General features: G+C 42.9%; 1 protein-coding gene across 3 annotated transcripts in view; it reads right to left on the bottom strand.

The window, feature by feature from the left end:
* txndc16 (thioredoxin domain containing 16) overlaps positions 1 to 24,366 on the bottom strand; it is an 88,524-nt gene that overhangs the window by 43,163 nt on the left and 20,995 nt on the right. For all 3 annotated transcript variants that reach the window (XM_052023000.1, XM_052022983.1, XM_052022992.1), the window contains exons 11-13: positions 21,370 to 21,499; positions 13,064 to 13,210; positions 7,910 to 7,969 (exon numbers count right to left, since the gene is read on the bottom strand). In XM_052023000.1, the coding sequence (XP_051878960.1) occupies positions 7,910 to 7,969; positions 13,064 to 13,210; positions 21,370 to 21,499 (337 nt within the window). The remainder of the gene's footprint in view (positions 1 to 7,909; positions 7,970 to 13,063; positions 13,211 to 21,369; positions 21,500 to 24,366) is intronic.

Here is a 24,366-nt window from a genome sequence, read left to right as displayed (position 1 = left end):
GGTTTCACCAGGCTGAAGCGCAATTCCACCTTCGGCGGATCACCTCTGACTCCACAAAGTACTACCATGTGGTCAGCTCTCTGGACCAGGAGACAGCCGCCCAGGTCAGTGACTTCATCCAGTCTCCTCCAGAGGAGGATAAGTACCCGGCTTCAAAGACCTTCTGATTCGGACCTTCGGCCTCTCCCGTCGTGAGCGCGCCACCCGCCTGCTTCATCTCGATGGCCTGGGGGACAGATCCTCATCCGCCCTAATGAATGAGATGCTAGCGTTGGCCAAGGGACACAAGCCCTGCCTCATGTTCGAACAGGCCTTCCTCGAACAACTACCCGATGACATTCACCTGCTGTTGGCCGACGCTGATTTCAGCAACCCGCGTGAGGTGGCTGCCTGGGCAGATGTCCTGTGGAAGGCCAAACGCAAGCGCGGTTCGTCCGTCGGCCAAATCGCCAGCCGTGACCACCAAGAACACCTTTCCCACCTCCACCAACTGTATTCCCGTCTCCATGATTTCAGCCTCACGATCAACCCGGCCAAGTGCCAATTCGGGCTTGACTCTATCGATTTCCTCGGCCACAGAATCACCAGCGACGGAGCAACACCCCTACCTGCCAAGGTGGATGCTATCAGCCATTTTGCCCACCCCAACACGGTCAAAGGCCTACAGGAATTCCTGGGGACGGTCAACTTTTACCATCGGTTCATCCCTGCAGCAGCCCGTATCGTGCGCCCTTTGTTCTCGCTGATGGCTGGTAAGGGCAAGGACATGGCCTGGAACGACGAGGCTGCGGCTGCCTTTATTAAGGCCAAGGACGCCCTGGCAAATGCCACGATGCTTGTACACCCTAGGACAGATGTCCCAACTGCCCTCACGGTGGACACGTCCAACACCGCGGTTGGTGGGGTACTGGAACAACTAATCAAAGGCAGTTGGCAACCCTTGGCATTTTTCAGCAGGCACCTTAGACCACCCGAACTGAAATACAGTGCTTTTGATCGGGAACTTCTAGCGCTGTACCTCCGGTACTTTTTGGAAGGCAGGCCTTTCACCGCCTTCGCTGACCATAAGCCTTTGTCCTTTGCCTTCTCCAAAGTCTCTGATCCCTGGTCAGCTCATCAGCAGAGACATTTGTCCTACATTTCCGAATTCACAACAGATGTCCAACATGTCTCCGGGAAGGACAACGTCGTTGCTGACGCACTTTCCAGACCGACCATCCACAGCCTGTCCCTGGGTATCGACTACAAGGCCCTGGCTGACGCACAGCAAGCCGACGACGAACTGCCCAGCTACAAAACCGCAAGGTCGGGCCTGCGGCTCCAAGATTTCTTAGTTGGTCCTGGTCAGCAGACCCTCCTTTGCAACACTGCAACAGGTCAACCCCGCCCTATAGTTCCTGCAGCCTGGCGGAAACGCGTCTTCGATTCGATACATGGGTTGGCGCACCCGTCCATCAAATCAACTGTCCGGCTGGTCGCCAGCAAGTTCGTCTGGCATGGCCTGCGCAAACAGGTCAGGGAGTGGGCCAGGACTTGTCAGCACTGCCAGACATCGAAAATCCAACGACACACCAAAGTCCCGCCACAACAGTTCGAGCCTACCCGTAGAAGGTTCCACCACATCCACGTCGACCTCGTAGGCCCTCTGCCGGTTTCAAGAGGGGCCCGGTACCTCCTTACCATAGTGGACCGGTTCACGAGGTGGCCAGAGGCAACCCCTCTATCTGACATCACAACTGATTCCTGTGCCCGGGCGCTGCTCACAACTTGGATCTCACGTTTTGGTGTTCCGGCCCACAGCACTTCAGACAGAGGCACCCAATTTACCTCCAGCCTCTGGTCTGCATTAGCGAACATGCTGGGGATGCAGCTGCACACCACCACAGCCTACCACCCTCAATCAAACGGGTTAGTGGAACGTTTCCACCGCCATCTAAAATCAGCCCTGATGGCCCGCCTGAAGGGTCCTAACTGGGTCGACGAACTGCCTTGGGTCCTGCTCGGCATACGCACTGCCCCCCAAAGAAGACCTCCGCGCTTCGTCAACTGAACTCGTGTACGGAGCGCCCCTGGTCGTCCCAGGGGATTTCATACCCTCCCTTCGGGACCAAAGGGAACAACCCACGGCAATCCTGCAGAGACTGCGCGAGAGGCTCGGCAACTTGGCCCCGATTCCCACTTCGCAGCACAGTCAAGCCCCGTCCTGTAAGCCCAAAGAACTACAAGACTGTAGGTTTGTTTTCGTTCGCAGGGGCACACCTCGGGCACCGTTGCAACGACCATATGAGGGGCCGTTCTGAGTCGTCAGGAATAATGGGTCCACCTTTATTTTGGACATTGGGGGCAAGGAGCAGGTCTTCACGACAGACCGCCTCAAACCGGCCCATTGAGATCTACAACAACCAGTCGAGGTTCCAGCACTGCGACGCAGAGGCCGACCTCCTAAGCAGCGGCGGCTAACACAGCCCACGGACCTTGGGGACCGTATCGCCGGTTCTTGGGGGGAGGGGGGGGGGGTTGTGTAGCGACTCACCATCCGAGCAAGCGAACCGGCTCGGCAGTCGGGTCACGCGTTGTTGAAGTGGCGAGGCCCAAGATGGCGGTGGGCCTTCATCTTCCCCGAGCGACAGGGAGAACCCGCGCGCGGGAAAGGTTTGATGACGTGGCGTATACGTCATTGCCGTTTTGAGTGGGCGGGAACAGGCTCTCTTAAAAGGCCCGCGCAAGGTGGGAAAATAAACAGTTCTGTTCTGAAACTCTACAACTAGTGTCTTGTGTTCATTCTGCGGTAGCGACTGCTACACTCACATAGAACTTCGCTACCAAAGCTCAGCTCTACTATGTGTGTCAGTTTTATTAAAAACAAGGTCCTCAGGCTTTGGTTGAACTGGGTTGGGCAGAATTTTGTTTTTTTTTTATAAATGAGATCTCCAAGGTTTTATATTTCAGATTGAAGTTTATAAGGCCATGTTATTTATTCACGTTTGTTCTGCCTGAGTCAGAGATGGGAAGGTTGATACTAAGGGTACTGATTCATTGCAGCTGAACTGTGAGATGGTTTCTTAAGTCGAAGGAGCACTGGTCTCAGAGGAAATTGATGTATCCAGCTAGGCCCTAGGAAACACTGCTGCTGAAGTCCACCAATGCTGGGTCATGTGGACATGGGCTATGTGTGGGCTGGATGTTTGCAAAAGGACAGGATTGTTGGCGACGATTGTGTCAGGAATCCTTATGTTCCAGTTCAAACTGACAATGGTCAAGAGGACCGTAATCTTGTACATGCTGTACATTTCTGAGCCATGATCCCATGGCAGTGATTCCATAAAGTAGCAATATTTTTTTATTTCCAAAATGGGAAAAAATCATACATCAAAACTAATATTGAGCAGTTAATGTACCTCATTATGATTTTATGTTCTGCTCCATTATTTCCCCACCTGACCAACAAAACCCTATCTAAAATGGCAAGCATCAGCCTTAATCCCAATGTACTGAAAATTGTTCAATATTAGTCCTTACTGAAAGAAGATTCTCATCAACAAAACCTCGCAGGACAGAAGGTGCATCCCAGCTTCTATGATAATGACTCTGAACACTAGCCAAGGAGCCCCAAGACAAGATGTGTGGCACAAAGTATTTTAAGAGGATGTTTTCATTGATGTTCAGTTGATCAAGAGTCTTGTTTAGTAGCAGTATACCTTGTATGTATATCTGGTCATTTAAAAAGACTTCAAATTAGATATTCTTGGGAAAGATGGTCTTAACAATATTGTAAGCAATAGGAACTGCAGAAATCCAGCATGATGATCATAACTTTGAAGATTCCTCCTTAAACAGTGCAAGGGCCAATAAAGCACACCAGTAAATTCCTCTCTTCAGTAACAGAGTTTGTCTCTGTCACCACTGTCTTAATCCCAGTTTCTCAAATCTAACCCTTCAATCCAGCATTCATCCTAGAGCAGAGCAGCTTGCCCATAAAATATTTTCTCTCTATTTTCTGATAACTGAGAACTTGTGTCAATGCCAGCTGGCAGAGCAATCCCATTCCCTTACCAATTTTCCCCACAACCTATTCTCTCTTCCATGCCCCATCAACTCCCTCCAATTCTCTTGCCACCCACCTACATTAGAGGTAATTTACAGTAGCCAGTTAACCTACCAGCACATCTTTTCCATATAGATGGAAACTAGTGGACCCAGGAAAAACCCACTTAGTCAAAAGTAGAACATGCAAAGTCCAGACAGGTGGCACCCAAGGTAAATATATAAACCAGTTCACTGACTGTAGTGCCATTGAGATGCTCTGCTGAATAATCTGCTGAAATACACGTATCATTTACTTGTGCAACTCTAGTTCCAGGAATAACAAAAAAGACACAAGAAACTTTGATTTTTAATATAATAAATTTCAAAACACACAAAAGCCAATCAACTCTTTCCTGACACCCTGCTTCCCCTACATGGCTAAACATGCCATCTTTTCCCCTATTCCATGTGCAGGACTCTTCCTTCAGGGACATTTCGTTCATTATAGGGTCTCCATCCACCAAATGAATGACCTGCTGCCAGTTATCAGACCTTAAAAGCCCTGTATATTAAAAAAATAAGTGACCTGTATTAGGGTTTGGAAATTGATGTGCAGGGCACTGTTTAATCAGTCCACCGCTGCCAGCAGAGTTGCATTTTGTGCTTCTATGATCTTGCCCACTCCTTCGGCAAAATTACAAAAAGCTTCCACTGATGTCTGCAATGAATACAAAAGGATTTTTGACATTGTAGACTTTAAAAGCCCATTTGTCAGGAATGCACATCTCGGAGTCTGTCACTGGATGTGATGTTTCTCATGTGTTCCTCTCATTGGGTCAAAGTGTAGAGAGTCTGAAATCAGCACATCTGCTGAGAACGTGGCAGTCACTAGCCCACTCCTTTCTGCTCTGAAAACTCAGTCCAGCATCCTCAGTCTCTCCTCTCACCCAGAACACGGATAGGGTTCCCCTTGTCCTCACTTGCCCCCTTAGCAGCCTCCATATTCAGTGCATCATCCCACATAATTTCTAAAACCTCCAAATACTGCAACTACTAGACACAACCTTGTCTTTCCATCCCTTCCAACATTCCCATGGGACCATTCCCTCTGGGATGCTCGAGTTCATTCTTCTATCTCCACCAATGCCCAAGAGCCCCTTTCCCAGTGCATCCACTGGAAATGAAATACCCGTTCCTTTTCTTCCTTTTCCACCAACCAGTACCACACACTTCCTTGTAGAAGCAGCATAGAAAAAGTTCTCTCTGCACCTCCCCCTCTCTCTCCACAGATGCCACCTAACCTGCTGGAGTATCTACAATGCTTTCTGTTCTCTTCTGCAACCAGCTCATGTGCCTGCTGGGCATTAACATGTGTTACTAAAGCGATTCTGTTGTAGTCAAATAGCTTTTGCACAAGGCAAGAATCTGTTTGCTGTTGTGGTAGGGACTTCAATTTAAATTTGTTTCCAGAAAAAACTGGCCAGGTTCTCCAAGGACCTCAGACTACATATCAATTGATGAGCTCTTCTCTGACTCTTTTCCAGGAAGATTATCTGTGCCATGAAAGGATACTGTATTCTAATTACAGCCTGATCAAGACATTGTACAAAGAATAGATTATATTCTGAATTTTATGCGAGTCCAGATATTGATTGTAACACATCCTAAGTTACTTCCCTTGCATCCAGTCATGAATTGTCGATGGTTCATAAGGTATATGCCCCAGATTCCACTGTTTAATAGCCTGGAGCTTAAAAACTTTCATGATACATAAATGCTACAAATTGCTTAAGTCTAATTGCATCACATTGCCCAAATTTATGTTGCCAAGTATAGTCTTTTTTAAATGGCATATCTCAAATTGCTTGTGACTCCCCTTCTATTCTTCCAAATTCCTAATGGCTGCCTGTAGTTTTACCTCATCCAAAATTTTCAGATCATTCCCGTTGCCTTCAATCAGATTGCTAATGTTTGATTTTAACTTGTTTGAATATCAACACATGGTCTTTTGCCAGTCTGTGAGAATAACTATAGACCTCAGTACATGAGCTAATGTTTCTCAATTAATCTCCACTTCCCTCAGTAAGGATCAACAGTCAATGGTGATACTTTTCTCAAAGGTCTAGTTCTAAAAGGATCATTTCTACATCTATTTCTGCACATTCATTAACTAACATTAACTCAGCCGTACTGATAACTACCCCTCTTTAGTGGCAAGACCTGATACAGAATATTCATGTCAAACTGCAGCCACAGCTTAAGACTCCACCTATACCCACCACGTAGAATCTCTTAGTGACTTTGTACTATCCTCAGGACCCGTTAACTTAAAACCTTACTATCTGTACCACATCATTGTCCTCTTAGCCAATATGTTTGAAGACTTTCTGTCCACAGACAGTAGGGGACACAGGTTTTTTCTTTGGATAAGAATGATATTGAAAGTTTTCCATTCTTATCACTGATCCAACTATCCTCATTCACCACTTACTACTTCCTTCTAGTCAACCATACTCATATCCTCCAGGCTCTTAACAAACTCAGCACTTTTACAATCTGGCATCTGTGTGGCCTTCTAAGCAATATTTGTTTGGCTAATCAAACAATCTAATATTAAGGTTCCTGGTACAATACTGCACCAGGATCATTACAAAGAGTTATACCTGGTATTCACATTTCCATGCACATTGCCGAACATACAGTATTTAAGCATAGTTCAGCCACTTCCATCAAATACTGTAGAAATTGTCAGTTGGCTGTTTATTTAAGAGTGTGAGGATCTCAAAGGAACACACATCAGTCCTCACTGAGGGGTCAGCAACGCAAAGGGTGAGCAGCTTCAAGTTCCTGGGCGTCAACATCTCAGAGGATCAATCCTGGGCCCAACACATTGATGTAATCACAAAGAAGGCACGCCAGTGGTTCTGCTTCTTTAGGAGTTTGAGGAGATTTGGCATGTCACCAAAGACTCTTGCAAATTTCTATAGATGTATGGTGGAGTGCATTCTTACTGGTTGCATCACCACCTGGTATGGAAGCTCCAATGCACAGGATCGCAAGAGGCTGCAGAGGGTTGTAGTCTCAGCCAGCTCCATCACAGGCACAACCCTTCCCACCATCGAGGACATCTTCAAGAGGCTGTGCCTCAAGGCAGTGGCATCCGTCACTATGGACCCTCAACATCCAGGACATGCCCTCTTCTCGTTACTACCATTGGGGAGAAGGTACAGGAGCCTGAAGATCCAGACTCAACGATTTAGGAACACCTTCTTCCCCTCCGCCATCAGATTTCCAAATAGTCCATGAACATTATTTTGTCATTCCTTATTTTGCACTATTTATTTTGCAATTTATAGTAGGTTTTATGTCTTTGTACTGTACTGCCGACACAAAACAACAAATTTCATGACATTTGACACAAAATAACAAATTTCAAGTCAGTGATAATAAACCTGATTCTTATGAAAATTCAGTGGTGTTATGAAGGTGCCATGGAATTTGGTACTGAATCTATATTCAACATTGGGGCAGTTGAAGCTTCAGTCATTACCAAAATGACTATTACTTGGGTATTGTGTGGTTTTCCAACTTCTTGTACGGTTACCATCTTGCCTCAGCTAACTGGACAAGAGCTTACTATTGATAAATCAGTATAAAGCTTCATCACATATCTCCAAACCACACCACACCACACCGACACAAAAGAACACAGAGAGGGGGAAAGAATATTGTAAAATAGTTACAATATTGTTGATAAAACAACAAAGAACAGACATTTCCAGCCTCAGCAGTCTTTTTGACATTTTTGAAATTCCATGTGAGTCACACAGCAGACTGCTCACTGGAAACAAAATAAATTATAATAAAAATTATAACAGATTACCTGCAAGTCTGGTAGAAACTTCCAGATAGGATTGCAAAAATACCATCGATACAGCATCCCCTACAAAAATAATATACATTAATAATATAAATGCAAAAGCTCTGTCTGCTAAGATATCATCCAGAGTTAGGTTTTGCTGTAGACTCTCATTCAGTGGTGGAGCCATTGTGAGAGACTAATGTTTGTCAGTCTCACAATGGAGACACGAGATTCTGCCGATGTTGGAATCTAGACCAATATACACAAAATGCTGGAGGAACTCAGCAGGTCAGGCAGCATCTGTTTTCCCACTCCACCCACCCACCCCCCCCCCCCACCACTGCCTGGCTTTCCCTCATTCCTGTGGCCCCCTCACCCTTACTCTTTCCCCACCCCCGCCCTCACAACTTGCCCATCACCGCCCTCTCATTCCCCACCTCCTTCCCTTTATCAGATTTTTTCTTCAGCCCTGTGTCTCTTCCACCTACCACCTCCCAGCTTCTCATATCACTCCCTTTCATCCCCTCCCCCACCCACCTACCTTCACCCCCCTCGCCTGGACTCACCTATCACCTGCCAATTTGTGCTCCTCTTCCCCCCCCCCCCCACACTTTTATTCTGGTTTCTGCCCTTTCCCTTTCCAATCCTGATGAAGAGTCTTGACCTGAAACGTCGACCGTTCATTTCCCTCCATAGGTGCTGCCTGACCTGCTAAGTTCCTCCAGCATTTTGTGTATGTCACTCTCACAATGACTCTTGCACTGATTGCTTCACCAGCCTAAGAGAAAACAATGGCCCTCACACCCATTCAGTTCTCTCTCTCCACCAACCTACAGCTCACCACTCCCCCCACAGAACTCTCACTTCAGTCTCCCTCTGTCCTTCTACAACATCATGGAGTCAGAAATTTCTCTCCACATACATCAACTGTTACCACTAGGACAAGGACAAATGCACTGGTGCAATAAGAAATTTAAGGCATTGAGATTACTCAGGCTATTAGCTGCATACTAATGAGTCCTATGGTCCATTTGAGAAGAATTTCTGGCAATCTGGGAACCTTTATGATGAAAATAATATGCTAGGAAGAAAACTAATTATATTGCAAGGACATAGGGGTGCCAGGCACAACAGGTCACAGTTGACTTTGGCCACAATCCTGCTCATTTTAAAATAAAATTGGTCAGTTCTCATGGAAAAACAGTTTAAAAACAAAACTTTTATTTAGTTTAAAAGTGTACTTCATGGATTTTATTTTATTTTCAAGTCTATTGCATATTTGCAATCTGGCTGTTCAGGTTCCAACCAATCAAAGGCTTTATTTACATTGCTTGTTTCTGGGTGAGTGCATCCTGCCAAGAGATTTGCACATGCAATTGTGTGTCTGCACGGAGTTCACTCTCAAAAATAAACAAACATTTAGAAAGCAAGAAAAGAAGAATCCTGACTCTCAACTTTAAGGCAAGGCAGATACAAAGAAAATTCCAAGGCAGTTCAGCGGACCTTTGCGCACTTCATAAACTCAGTTTCACACCAGAGCAGACATACTCCATGCAACAGCAGACTTGAAGTACTGTCAGCCAACAGTTCCAAGAAGTGTCACTCATGTATTAACTTGGGACCCACTGCAAGCTTAGTAATCATGTGAACAGAAATTATAGTTTGCTAACACTAACCTTGCAGTGTAAACTGATGCAAAAATAATAATCACATCCAAAAAGTTCACAGAAATGGAAACAATTTCAGTCTTTGTTTTGATAGTTTACTCAGGGACCATAAAATCTTCACACCTCATGTACAGTCCACCAATTCATGGGCAACAGACCACAGCAGATGGCAAGCATCTGGTGTATTTAGTGCACTTTTGCTATCCTTAACATGTTTCTGTTTCCAGCGTTGGGCTCTACTGCAAAGTCCTGTTGGTAGATCTCCACCAGATATACATAAGTATATAATGACTATAGACACACAAATCAAAGGGCTTCTTTCTCCAAAAGCTTAATGTGCATCGGTCTTCCAGCTGTTGGATACTCAAGGAGGAAAATGTTTCTGTTGTATGATATTTCAATGTATTTTTGATGCTTTCCTCATGGTTTTAAGGAGTAAAGGCAGAGCCTAATATATTAGCAAATCAGAGACCAGATGTACTATCCAGCTGGAGATTAATTGTAGCATTACAATTTGTCACACTGCCCCTGGAGGGGCAGAATGAGGAAAACGTTATCCAAAAATCCATTTGTTTAATTGCTGTCCAGTATTGATACTAAATAGTAGGTGTGTGGCTAATGAATGCAGCCAAGCAAACAGCATTCTGATGTACACCATTCTAAACAGACCATTTGGCTGAGGAACTGGAGGACTGGAATCAGCCATGAAATGTTTAAGAAGTGAAGAATGAGTTCGGAAAATGATCGAATTGTTCAAAAATATAGTTTTATTTTGCACCCAACACCAGAATAAATGTCTAATAATGAAATATAACTGACAATGTAGTTAACTGAGTGTACAGAGATTAGAAGTGGCCTGCTCCTAGGTTAGCTCATTTATTGTTTACCTCTACAGATTAACCTATAAATAGCCAAGGATAAAATAACACTCCATGCCTCACTGATCCTCAACACCGGCATTTTCTATCCCTCCAGAACCCTGGTCTAAGAGAGAGAAAAAGTGGCCTGAGGCTGAAGGGGATTAAAGGGTTGTGAAATGCAGATGCTTGTGGATTAGTACAGCTAAAAATAGAATAATTAGGGTGTGACCATAGCCAGAAGAAAGAAAAAAGGTACAGGGAGGGAAAGAGAGAGCTTAAAAAGTTTTTTTTCCTCAAATAAGGAGTACCATGCATGTTTCTACAGCAAAATTACCCTAAATAAATAGGCAAAGGGACTAGGTGTCATTAGCTTAATTTGTTCGGCACAATATCATGGGCCGAAGGGCCTGTCCTGAAATATATAAATAAACTCAATTACGTATATCATTGAACACTACAAACTCATTCTTGACAAAATTAGCACAGATATTGATCTTTGTACTTTTTACAAAAAAACACCAATTCTAACTAAATCATACTTCTCCAAGAGCTTTCACAAAAAGTGGAAGAAAAACTGCTGTACAGTTTTTTCCCCATAGTAGCCAATTTACAAAATAATTAACTTATTGATTCATCTCAACTTAGTGATAATAAACTATTCCCTATATATTCTTACTTTGTAAAATATACGATGTTCCCAAATTACAAATGTTAATCATCATGAAAGTTTGATTGCTGAAATTTTTTCCGTATCACTAGTGATAATAACAATTTCTTAAGGTTTAGTTCATGTCAATTTTGTACATTTTCAAATAAATTGCTTTTATAAATAAAACCGATCTTATCGGGAGTCACTATTAATAACATATTTAATTGACATGGGTATTTTGTGTGGTACTGTGACTAAGTTAACAAAATTTAAAGCATATAAAATATACGTGGTCATTGTGTTGAAGTAAACATTACTTGGCAATTAAGGGAATATTTTAAGAATCCATTTGAATGAAAATTTGTGAACTTTGATCAACACAACCTATATGCTAAATATCAAAGGCAGCAGATCATCAATGTTAAATGGCCCCACAAATCAGCACAAAGCACTGTAGCCCTATAACATCCAGTCAAGACTGGTGGTACACAATCAAGTAATGGACCACAGATATCCCTTTTATTAATCATTGCAAAGCATTGCATGTGATGCAAGAGACACGGTTGCCAGGCTTCAGTGCACCTTCAATGGAAGTGACCAATGAAAGATCCAATCAGACTTACTCCAAAGTTTCTCCATCGTAGATAATGTGAAAGATTGACTGATATTCTAAAAGTAACAAACCAACTTGTTCTTGACATTACTGCCGTAAAGCCGACTCAGTGTTCAAGCTCCCAGTCAAGCAGTTCCAATGCAGCTAAGCAGCTCACCCAAACATACGAAACTGTTGAGGGGATTGACAGGCTTGATGCAGAGAAGATGTTTCCCCTGCCTAAGGGGGAATTCAAAAATAAGTGGCGGGCTACTGAGGAAAAATTTCTTCAGACAGAGGTTGGAAAACCTTTGAAATTCTCTAACCCAGAGAACAATTGAGGCTCAGTTGTTGCAGTTGTTGTGGCTGTTAGAGAATGACAGATTTCTGGACTTGAAGAGAATCAATGGACATGGCGTCAGTGGTGGAAAGCAGCACAGAGGTAGATGACCTATGATCTTAATGAATGGTGGAGAATGCATGAAGGACTTGAAGGCCTATTACTGCTCCTTTTAATTACGTTATTCATTGCTGGTGGTCTAGCAAGCAATGAGCGAAACAATCCATTTCCATGAAGGAAACTAGACAACGCTAAACCAGCCAAATTTATCAGTTTCAGGTTGAAAACTCATCAGAATGGGAAAGAGAAAAAACAAGTTAGTTTAAAGTTGCTGAGAGAGTGTGAGACCAATGGTAGGACAAAGGGAATATTTTTCATATGGTGGAGCTACGATTGCCATGGTGATAAGCTGTTGATGAAGTCATTCAGTTGATAGATTAATGAGGGGAGTTGGAGAGAGAGCGAGAGAGTGAGAGAGAGAGAGAGAGAGAGAGAGAGAGAGAGAGAGAGAGAGAGAGAGACAATGAACAAAGAAACATGTAAAAGCTGTGAAGTGCAAGTCAGAGCAATGGGAAATGCCCAGTGGATCAGTTTTGGAACAGAAATTGGTTTATTATTGTCACATGTACTGAGGTACAGTGAAAAACTTGTCTTGCATACTGTTCATACAGATCAATTCATTACACAGTGCATTGAGGTAGTACAAGGTAAAACAATACAGAATGCAGAATAAGGTGTCACAGCTACAGAGAAAGTGCAGTCCAGAGAGACAATAAGGTGCAAGGTCATAACGAGGTAGATTGTGAGGTCAAGAGTTCACTTTATCATACATCTTATCTTATTGTTTCAGCATCTTACCTTATTGTTTCAGTATATAGAAAAAAAACTTGGTTACTTAGAGAAAAATCAAACATATTAACCTACTTTCCAGCTCAGCTGAAGCTTTCCACCTATACCTTCTCATTCCTTTTGCAACATTCAGTACGTAGCCAACAATCCTGCTATCTCATCCTTTTATAACAGAATTCTGCTTCTAAACATGTATCTACAAAACTCCCATTACTTACAAGCAGTATAGAAGAGCACCACAACATGGGGAGTTGCCAATAAACTTTGAGGAAAACTTCTGTCTGTTAGCGCTGGAATTAAGTCTACGTCAAGTTCTCTCCATCCATTTCTGTAGATAGCTTCTGCTACTTCGTCATCTTGAATACCTGATGAGTGGAAAAATAATCATCAGATCCATCGGAGGCAAACATTTTCCCTAAGGATGCATTCCCTTCATATCAGAAACATAGTACTTCCATTGAGTTAAATGGCACCATCTAATTTTCTGAGGTAACAGCAGCAAAACAGTAATGCAACATCCATCTTGGGTCCTCAATTTATAAAAAACATCAGTGAGGTAGGTCCTGTTTGCTGACCCTACAGTAAAACACAATTAGAAGTTACTTCCTTCCCCCAACCCCCTACAAATAGAGTGACTCCAGAAGAATGTGACAGAACAGAGAGGAGCAGGCATTCTGGTCTATTCGCCTGAGATGTGAATTTAATCATCAAAGTTCAACACCGAAACATGAAGGGCCCCTTCTTCACAAAACAGATACAAATATATGACTAAAAAATTAACGCTTAGAATCATAGAAAAATTATCACACAGGAGACCATTCAGCCCATTGTATCCATACCAGTCACAAAAGAAACAACCAGCCTAACCCTACCTTCCAGCACAAAGTCTGCAGCCTCGCAGGTCTCACATCAAATGTCTTTTTCAATATGAAGGTTTCACCTCTACCATCCATTTGAGCAGTGGATTCCAGTCTCAAACCATCTTCCAAAATAAAATTTTGCAATCCTGAGAAAATCCTCCAATCACCTCTCCAGTGTAATCACATCCTTCCCAGGAATGAGGTGTCAGGAACCATGCACCGTATGAGCTGTGGTCCAATTAGTACTTTATGCAGTTTTAGCAAAGCCTTTTTTGCTCTTTTATTCTGTACCTTGTCTAAACAAAATATCCCATGTGCATTTTAACCACTATATTGATTGGCCCTGCTACCTCTGAGGATCTATGGACATGTGTTCTGAAGTCCCTCTGTTCCTAAACACCACTCAATATCCCCCCATTTATTTTGTACTCTCTTGCCAAGTTGCACCTCCCCAAAAGCATTGCCTCACATTTCTTTGGATTAAATTCCATTGACACTTTCCCGTGTAACTGACCAGACCATCTATCTTTTCCCATGAACTAAAACTCTCCCCCTCAATGTCAACCATTCTTTTTCCTTTACTGCTTTTAAACAAACTGGGATATAGCAAAAGACAAAGATTTAAGAGGTTTAATACATTTGTGCAATCCAATATTCCACATTTGTCCTTCCCAACTACAATATCAGCCTCAAGTCCCTCTTTTGCAAAGAGTTGCAAAGTATTCATTAAGAACTTTATGCACACCCTCTGCCTCCATACATAGGTTAAGATTTTTTGGATCCTAATAAACTCCAATGCTTTCCTTAGTTATCCTCTTTTTATTTGAATGTATATACGAAACTTCTTTGGATTTTCTTTGATTTTACTAGCCAGAATTTTTTTCCTATACCCTCTCTGCTTTTCTACTTTCCTTTCTAAATTCAGAAGAGAGAACAGAACACAGAACAATTACAGCACAATTCAGGCCCTTCAGCCCACAAAGCTGTGCCAAACATGTCCCTACCCTAGAAATTACTAGGCTTACCCACAGCCCTCTATTTTACTCAGCTCCATATACCAACCTAACAGTCTCTTGAAAGACCCTATCGTATCAGCCTCCACCACCATTTCCGGCAGCCCATTCCACGCACTCACCACTCTCTGAGTAAAAAACTTACCCCTGACATCTCCTCTATATCTACTCCCCAGCACCTTAAACCTATGTCCTCTTGTGGCCACCAATTCAGCCCTGGGGAAAAGCCTCTGACTATCTACCCTATCAATACCTCTCATCATCTTATACACCTCTATCAGGTCCCCCCTCATCCTCTGTCTCTCCAAGGAGAAAAGGCAGAGTTGCCTCAACCTGCTTTCATTAAGCATGCTCTGTGTTCCAGGCAGCATCCTTGTAAATCTCCTCTGCACCTTCTCTATGGCTTCCACATCTTTCCTGTAGTGAGGCGACCAGAACTGAGCACAATACTCCAAGTGGGGTCTGACCACGGACCTATATAGCTGCCACAATACCTCTTGACTCCTAAATTCAATTCCTCGATTGATGAAGGACAATACACCATATGTCTTCTTAACCACAGAGTCAACCTACGCAGCCGCTTTGAGCGTCCTATGGACTCGGACCCCAAGATCCCTCTGATCCTCCACACTGCCAAGAGTCCTACCATTAATACTATATTCCGCCAACATATTTGACCTACCAAAATGAACCACTTCACACTTATCTGGGTTGAACTGCATCTGCCACTTCTCAGCCCAACTCTGCATCCTATCTATGTCCCTCTGTAACCTCTGACAGCCCTCCAAACTATCCACAACACCCCCAACCTTCGTGTCATCCGCAAACTTACTAACCCACCCCTCCACTTCCTCATCCAGGTCATTTATAAAAATCACAAAGAGTAAGGGTCCCAGTACAGATCCCTGAGGTACACCATTGGTCACCGACCTCCACTCAGAATACGACCCTTCAACAACCACTCTTTGCCTTCTGTGGGCCAGCAAGTTCTGGATCCACACTGCAACGTCCCCTTGGATACCATGTCTCCTCACCTTCTCCATAAGCCTCGCATGGGGTACCTTATCAAACACCTTGCTGAGATCCATATACACTACATCTACTGCTCTCCCTTCATCGATGTGTTTAGTCACATCTTCAAAAAATTCAATCAGGCTCGTAAGGCAGAACCTGCCCTTAAAGCCATGCTGACTATTCCTAATCATATTATACCTCTCCAAATGTTCATAAATCCTGCCCCTCAGGATCTTCTCCATCAGCTTACCAACCACTGAGGCAAGACTCACCTGTCTATAATTCCCTGGGCTATCCCTACTCCCCTTCTTGAATAAGGGAACAACATCCGCAACCCTCCAATCTTCCAGAACCTCTCCCGTCTCCATGGACGACACAAAGATCATCGTCAGAGGCTCCGCAATCTCCTCCCTCAGCAACCTGGGGTACATCTCATCCGGTCCCGGTGACTTATATAACTTGATGCTTTCCAAAAGTTTCAGCACCACCTCTTTTCTAACATCTACATGCTCAAGCTTTTCAGGCCACTGCAAGTCCCCACTACAATCCCCCAGATCTTTATCCGTGGTGAATACTGACGTAAAGTATTCATTAAGTACCTCCGCTATTTCTTCCAGATCCATACACACTTTCCCACTGCTGCACTTGATAGGCCCTATCCTTTCGCATCTCATCTTCTTACTCTTCACATGCTTGTAGAACGCCTTGGGGTTTTCCTTAATCCTGCCTGCCAAGACCTTCTCATGTCCCCTTCTGGCTCTCCTAATCTCTTTCTTAAGTTCCTTCCTTTTAGCCTTGTACTCCTCCAGATCTCTAACATTACTTAGCTCTCTGTACCTTTTGTATGCTTTTCTTTTCCTTTTGACTAGATTCACTTCTACACTTTCTATACTCTTCCAAGCTTTCTGCTGTACTAAGCTTTCACTATCTGATATAAAAATTCCCTTTTTTTGCTTTCTTACCCTCTATGCATCATGTCATTATCAGAAGCTCTAGATTTAGCATTCAACATTTTTCCTGAACCCCATGAATCTCCTTCATGAATACCTCCTCTTGGTCTGACACTGACTTAACGTCAAGTCATGTTTCCAATCCACTTTTACTAAATCGCTTCTCAGGTAGTGCAGCAATTAGCGTAACGTTATTACAGTGGCAACAATGCAGGTTCAATTCCAGCCACTGTAAGGAATTTGTATGTCCTCTCTGTAACTGCGTGGGTTTCCTCTGGGTTCTCCGGTTTCCTCCCACATTCCAAAGATGTATGGGTTAGGAAGTTGTGGGCATGCTACGTTGGCACCGGAAGCGTGGCAACACATGCGGGCTGCCCCCAGAACAATCTACGCAAAGATACATTTCACTGTATGTTTTGATGTATACGTGACTAATAAAATCTTATCTTATTTGCTCTAAACAATTAAGGATCTTTACTCCTATTTGGGCTTTTTTAGGCCTACTACATACAATCTGAAAAAAAGTTCTCCTGAATGCAGTTTAGGAGTTCTGTGGCCTCTGTACCCTTTACCCTGAATGTATCCTAACTAATAACAGAGGACCCTCTATCATTGTCCCAGTTTTGCACTTTTCAGTAATTTGCTCTTCATCTCCCTCAGGCTTGTAGGTCCATAATACATGCTCAACAGTGCAACTGCTTTTTTTTAATTCAACCCATATAGCTTCATTTCATGCTTTCTCCAACAGATCATATCTTCTCATCACTGTGACTTTCTTCAAATTTCACTAGCCCTCCCCCTCCCCATTATTTGAATCCACTCTTTCTCTTTCAACAACACTGTTCCTAGGAACATTAAGTTGCCATTCCTGTCCTTCTGTAAGCCATGTTTCAATAATAACTAAAATATCATAGTTCCACATGTCTTTTAGTGCCCAGCTCACCTACCTGTTTACTACAATGCTTATTTAAGTACATACCATTAAGCAGTCAGACTCCAGTTATATCTATTTTCCAACCTTTGTTCTAAACTCTCACACTCATTTTCTGTCTTCCATTTCCAGTTCTGATTTTTCCCTTTGGGATCTGTCCTCGGCTTCACACTCTCTTGCCAACCTAAATTAAACCTTCTTCCATAACACTGGCAAACTTTCCCATGAAGAATATTTGTCTCCATCCTCTTGAAGTGCAGTCTGTCTAGCCTATACAGGTTCCACCTTTCAGGCCCTGCTTCTCAGTGTCTTTCCTAACTCTTGAAAATCTGCATGCAGAACCTCAGCTCTTTTTTTTAAACCTACATTATTGACACCACTGCAGACTATAACCACTCAATAATGTCCTTGACCTTGATCCCTAGCAACAGTATCTGCTATTATTATCTCAACTTTTCTCCACCCTCCCTAAATAACTGAGCCAATCCTGGTACAATGATCTTGGTTCTGCCTTCACTTCCCAGGGGCACCCTCTCACACATCAGTAATCAGAATCAAACATCGGTAAGAAATCAAGATGCCCTTAGGGGTACTTGAACTATCTGGCTGTAGTCCAATCCCTCTGATTTCATTCTCTTGAATTCCATGGTGATCACCACCTGAGATGTACTACCTCCAAAGCACTCAGCATCACAGATGGATTGCAGTGACATCAGCTGTTGCTTAAGTTGCAAAACCCAGAGTTCAAGCTTCTCCAACTGAGAACTCTTTCTGCACTTGTGGTTATCCAGGATATTGGAACTCGCTAAGCGGAAGTATCAGAATCACATCTTTCTCTCCCTCTCTCCCTTAGTGTTAGCTGAATCCTCTTAAACATGCTAAAATTTTAAAGAACCAAGTCGGCCCCCATAGGCATTACCAAGTAACTAGATGTAGCTACAAAAAATTCTGCAGATGCTGGAATCTGGAGCAAAACACAAAAAGTAATAGAGGAAATCAGCAGGTCAGGCAGCATCCATGGAGGGAAATAAACAGTTGAAATTTTGGGCTGAGACCCTTCATCAGGACTGGAAAGGAAGAGGGCAGAAGCCAGAAAAAGGTGTGGGGCGTTGGGGGAGGAGCACACGCAGGCAGGGGATAGGTGAGTTCAGGTGAGAGAGGGAAGCTAGGTGGGTGGGGGAGGGGGAGAAGATGTAATAAGCTGAGAGGTGATAGGCAGAAGAGGCAAAGGGCTGAAGGAGGAGGAATCCAGTAGGAGAGGGCAGTACACCATGGAATAAAGGATGGGGGAGGGAAGGAGAGGAGATGGGGGCAGGTCATCAAGGCGGGGGAAGGGAGTCATAGGACTATGGGAAGACAAAGGAGTGGGTGGGGGGGGGGTGAAGGAGGAGAAAGAAAGGGTGGAGTTACCAGAAGTTAGAGAAATCAATGTTGAGGCCATCAGGTTGGAGACTCCCAAGGTGGAATATGAGGTGTTGTTCCTCCAACCTGCATTTGGCCTCAATGTGGCAGTACAGGAAGCCTTGGATAGTCATGTCAGTATGGGAATGGGAAGTGAAATTGAAGTGGGTGGCCACCGGGAGGTCCTGGCTGTTGCAGCGGATGGAGTGAAGGTGCTCGACGAAGCGGTCACCCAATCTGCGTCGGGTCTCACTGATGTACAGGAGGCCGCACTGGGAGCACCAGCTGCAATAAATGACACCCTCGGACTCACAGGTGAAGATCTGCCTCACCTGAAGTATTGTCTAGGACCCTGAATGGTGAGGGAGGAGTTGTAGGGACAGTGTCACACTTGGTGCGGTTGCAGGCATAAGTGACAGAGGGGCTATCAGTGGGGAGGGACGAGTGGACAAGGGAGTCGCGGAGAGAGCAGTCCCTACGGAAAGCAGAGAGAGGAGGTAAGGGGAAGATGTGCCCAGTGGTGGGATCCCATTGGAGGTGGCAGAAGTTGCGGAGAATGACGCGTTGGATACAGAGGCTCGTGGGGTAGTAGGTGAGGACAAGGGGAACCCTGTCCCTGTTATGTTGGCGGGGGGGGGGGGGGGGGGGGAGAGTGGGTGAGAGCATACATGCAGGAAGTGGAGGAGATACGGGTAAGTGCAGCGTTGATGGCAATAGTTGTAGCTAGCCACCCAACTATCTATGCAATTGGTACTTGCAAGCAGCTTGTTTCTCTCACGGTGTTAAAGTTAATGCTAACAGCAAAACTTAATTAAATTCCAGAAAGAAATCAACAGACATAATAAGATTCGATGTCATCATCCAGTAACTAAGAATTTTAAATTACCTGAAGAAATAATAATTATAAATGAGTATTTTATGTAAACTAAGAACTTTGTCCTTGCTCTGGTTAAAAACATTGAGCTACAGGCCATCCCAGGGTAATGAACAGGTTCCATTTTTACAGACGTCCACAAGTTGATTTTGTCCATAAGCCAGAAAGAACACAAAAAAAAAAATCACTCAATATGGTAACCATATCTCCAAAGTATTGAAATGAATGGCATCAAAATCACATGAGACTGGAAAGAAAGAACAATTACTAAAAATGGAAAAAGAGAAGAAACTAGTTCTGCCATTCATAGGAACGAACATATGCAACAAACTTTTGAAATTAATATTATGGGAGTTCATTCGTATATGGGGTGCCCATAAGTCGGGCTTTCGTAACCCAAGGATGGCCTGTGTAATGAAATAAAAACATGGAATTGGACACTAAAAATATGATTAGCTAGCACTTAAATGATTAAGTGCCCTTAACTTAAGCAAAATTGATTCAGATCAATCTTGATGTCAAGAGTACCTACAATAAATTTACATTACCTTCATAAACCAAGGGTATATTACAACATAAAACAATGTAAACTTGTGTTCAAACAAGTTACTTAATTAAAAGGAACCTCTGCCACCACATTGCTTAATCTGTTTAATCACGTGGAGGCTGTGCAGTTTCATTAAATTGAGTGACATTAAGTATTTCATTTTTCGCAATTAAAAGTAACTTATTATTAATGTTTCATTATTTTGCTCTTAAGACACAGAATAAAACATCAGGAAAAGATAAAAAAAAATGTGCCTCAGGCCATGAAACCATTCCTTACATAAAAATATGTGTAAGTCAACCTTATAGTATTCACCAACTAAATTAAACATGAAGCAAGACTCTACAGAGTTTTCTCTTTCCCAGAAGAGATATTCTAATGTTTTGTATTATGGCTAATATTAGAATCTAAATTATTCAACTATGACCAACTGCTAACCGTGGTAATGACACAATCCATTGTTCCAGAATTAGGAGCCATCATATTCCACAAAGTATTTGATGATATCTAGCCACATTTCTCCTTACAACAATCAATGCTAACCCTATTTTTTTTCCACAGTCTTGGTTTGAACAACTAATCTATCATCAAGCTCTCTGATATCTTCTGGCAATCTTCCTGCATATTTCTCAAATTATGTAATTCATACTAAAATAAGAAACATGCAGCATTCAATCCCCCAAGAAAACTGCATTCACGATCTTAAAATAATGTTGAAAAGAAAATTAAATGTACTACTGGACTAAAAGACACTAACTTAGGTAGTAGCTTCACGTTTTGTATTTATTAAGCCATGCAATGAGTCTCCTTTCTAAATGTCTAAAGAATGTTTTAAAACTGGAAGTACAAAACACTTTGATAATTTGTCTTCTCGCCTTGAGTGATTTTGTCATTGGATTTTGCTAATTTGTGAACCAACTGTACTGCACAATACCTCTGAAATCCACATCTTCACTTTCCTCCTCATCATCTGCTTCTGAAGTTGATGTATGTTTCCCTTCACTCTTGACTACGTCAACAATTTCTTCAACAGATGTCACAACTAAATAGCTGATGGATGAATCCTAAACAAAAATCAATCAAAAAAACACTAAAATATTCAAAACAATTCAGTCTTTAGTCTTCATAAATAAACTTTTGGAAATGATTTTGTGCATTCATTAATCAGAAAAATGAAAAAAAGGCACATAATTTAATGAAGGATGTTTAGATTTTTATATATGTAATTCTTGCCTTGTGATCATGAGATTGAAAAATCATAAGGATAAATCCTCGAAAATGTGCAATCTGCTACTTCAGTGCAGGGCCACACTCTAAAGTCAAAACTAACCTGACAACTGAGGAGATCCTGGCCATTACCACACCCAACATTTCAACGTGCACAAAGTCAGTTTTAAACTAGCATTCAGCGAGCAGTAAATCCTCAGCATTTCCAAGATTTCAATCCTGTTGCTCTTCATATTTGCCAAGAAAATATATTGAATACCAGTTGACAACACATTACAGCAAAAAAAATAAGCATTAGACTACCTTAGAAAGCAAGTATCCTTCACAAATTGCAACAAAAAGTTTGAAAAATCTACGACATTTTATATCCAATTCTAAGCCAATGAAAACAGGAATTGCTGTTCCACATCATAGGGAAATCTGGAGAACACTTGATGGCCATGGACAGATCAACCATATTATTTTAATCTGATCAGTTTGATCAGTACCTCAGTTCTATTTAATGTATCAATTTTATTTGTGAAAATATCAATTGGTCCAAATGTTAGACAATTCTCTTCAATTTATTAATTATTTTCTTCCTTTAAGCCTTCTCTCCCTCTTCTCCCTTGAAGGTACTCCCTAACATTGGGATATAGGTCCCTAACCAAAGAAGTACAATACAGTAATCTGCTGCCTCAGGTAGGCTTCGACCCCTTTCAGAGGAATGAAATGCAAACCAATTTGCTACATGCAGCAACAGATCAACTACACTGTTTAAATCATATTAAAGGTACATCATTTAACTTCTGGTACTGTACACAGTCACTGCCTCCCTGCTGAAGCGGGGCACCTGACACACTGCATGTTTCTCTGGTTCAGTTAATAGTCAGTTCCTCTTTCCTTTTGTTCGATTTAAGCAGCCCCTCCAGCTCCGAGTTACCTTGTTGCTGTTGCTCTCTCTCCTCACTTCAGCCTCCAAGATAAACTGTCTTCAAGACTGAGATTGATAGTTTTAACTGAGGAACAATATCATGTCATGTAAATCAGAAGAAATTGGACGATGTACCATTGATCTGAAATGATCGAAACAGTGTAGCTGGTCTGTTGATGCATGAGACTCCAACAGAGATTATAAAAAATGTGTCATCTTGCTGTTTAACACTTTTATCAATCAGGAAGCATTCTTCGCAAAGCAACATTAATGAATTGTTCCCAATGGAGCCTTCCAGCTGGGAGGAAATATCTGTGGGACTCGTCCATATTGCTAGATTTCCACAGGTGCAGGTAAATATTGACACACAAAACCATCTGTGTGCACCTCCTGTCATTAATTAGAAATGTTCAACAACAAAATGTGTTTCCACTTCTGGATTGTGCAATTCAGCTATGAATACATATTTACTCTGACACAGGCCACTTGGCCCAACATGTCCATGCCAGCTCTAAGCAGAGCAATCTCATCAGACACAGTCCCTGTCTCCTCGGTTCCCTGTGGCCCTGCAATTCATCCTCTTTCCCACACCATCAATTCCTCTTTGATTTATTTTTTTGCAACTTACCTACACTAAGGGGCATTTTTTTTTACAATAACAAACTAACCTACTACCAGAATGAGTTTGAGATGTAGGAGGAAACCAGAACACCTGGTGGAAATGCACGGAAGAATATGCAAACTCTACATCACCCAAGGTCAGGATCAAACCCAAATTTCTAGAGCTGTGAGGCAACAGTTCTAACCGTTGTGCCACCCTACTGTCCATTACAGGCGGGTGAAGGTTCAGGTCTGTCCAGTTTCCTGGAATAATCAAGATATTTTCACGGTAGCGTAGCAGTTAGCGTAACTCTATTATAGAATACAGCGCCAGCAACCCAGGTTCAGTTCCAGCCGCTGTCTATAAGGAGTTTGTACATTCTCCCAGTGTCTGCGTGGGGTTTCCTCCATGTGCTCCGGTTTCCTCCCACATTCTAAAGATGTACAGGTTAGGAAGTTGTGGGCATACTATGTTGGCGCTGGAAGTGTGGCGACACTTGTGGGCTGTCCCCAGAACACTCTACGCAAAAGATGCATTTCACTGTGTGCTTCGATGTACATGTGATTAATAAAGATATCTTATCTTACTCTGCACCCTACTTGCACCCAGATTATCATATCAGAGATTTGCTGCGCAGGGGTATACGATAACCACTATGTGTTTCGATGTACGTGACTAATAAAGATATCTGTTTTCCTGAACAGACTATAGTTTGGGCTTCTTCCATAGAATGCTGCCAACCTCATTGGGCTTCTTCTCAGCAATCCCACTGCTCATTGCAAGAGAGCACTGCAGTGACGTGATGTGGAACTTTGCACATTTTGAAAGCCTGAAAATAACCCGAACTCCATTTTAACAATTTATGTAATCTGAGACCCTATGTCACGATTATTATCCCTTGCTGTGGGAGCCCCTGCAATGTTATTGTACCTGATCACTCACTCCATGGTTAACTGTATGATCTTGATGGTATGCACTCATTTCACAATGTGGAAGCCTCTGTATTGTGAGATGGTCTAGCTTCTCTATTGCTTGCCATTTTAGAATTTTGTAATTGTACTTAAAGGTGCATCTCCCCCTTAAGAGGTGTATGTAGCCTGTAAAGAGCCTCATTACCCAAAGATCCCATATCCAGGAACAGCATTGGAATGCTGCCAGCGTACCTATTCTAGGAAATCCTTCTGATGTAT

The sequence above is a fragment of the Pristis pectinata genome, chromosome 1, assembly GCF_009764475.1.
Source record: "Pristis pectinata isolate sPriPec2 chromosome 1, sPriPec2.1.pri, whole genome shotgun sequence".
Taxonomy (NCBI): Eukaryota; Metazoa; Chordata; class Chondrichthyes; order Rhinopristiformes; family Pristidae; genus Pristis; species Pristis pectinata.
The sequence above is the reverse complement of the archived record's forward strand: the minus strand, read 5'-3'. Positions and strand labels throughout refer to the sequence as shown.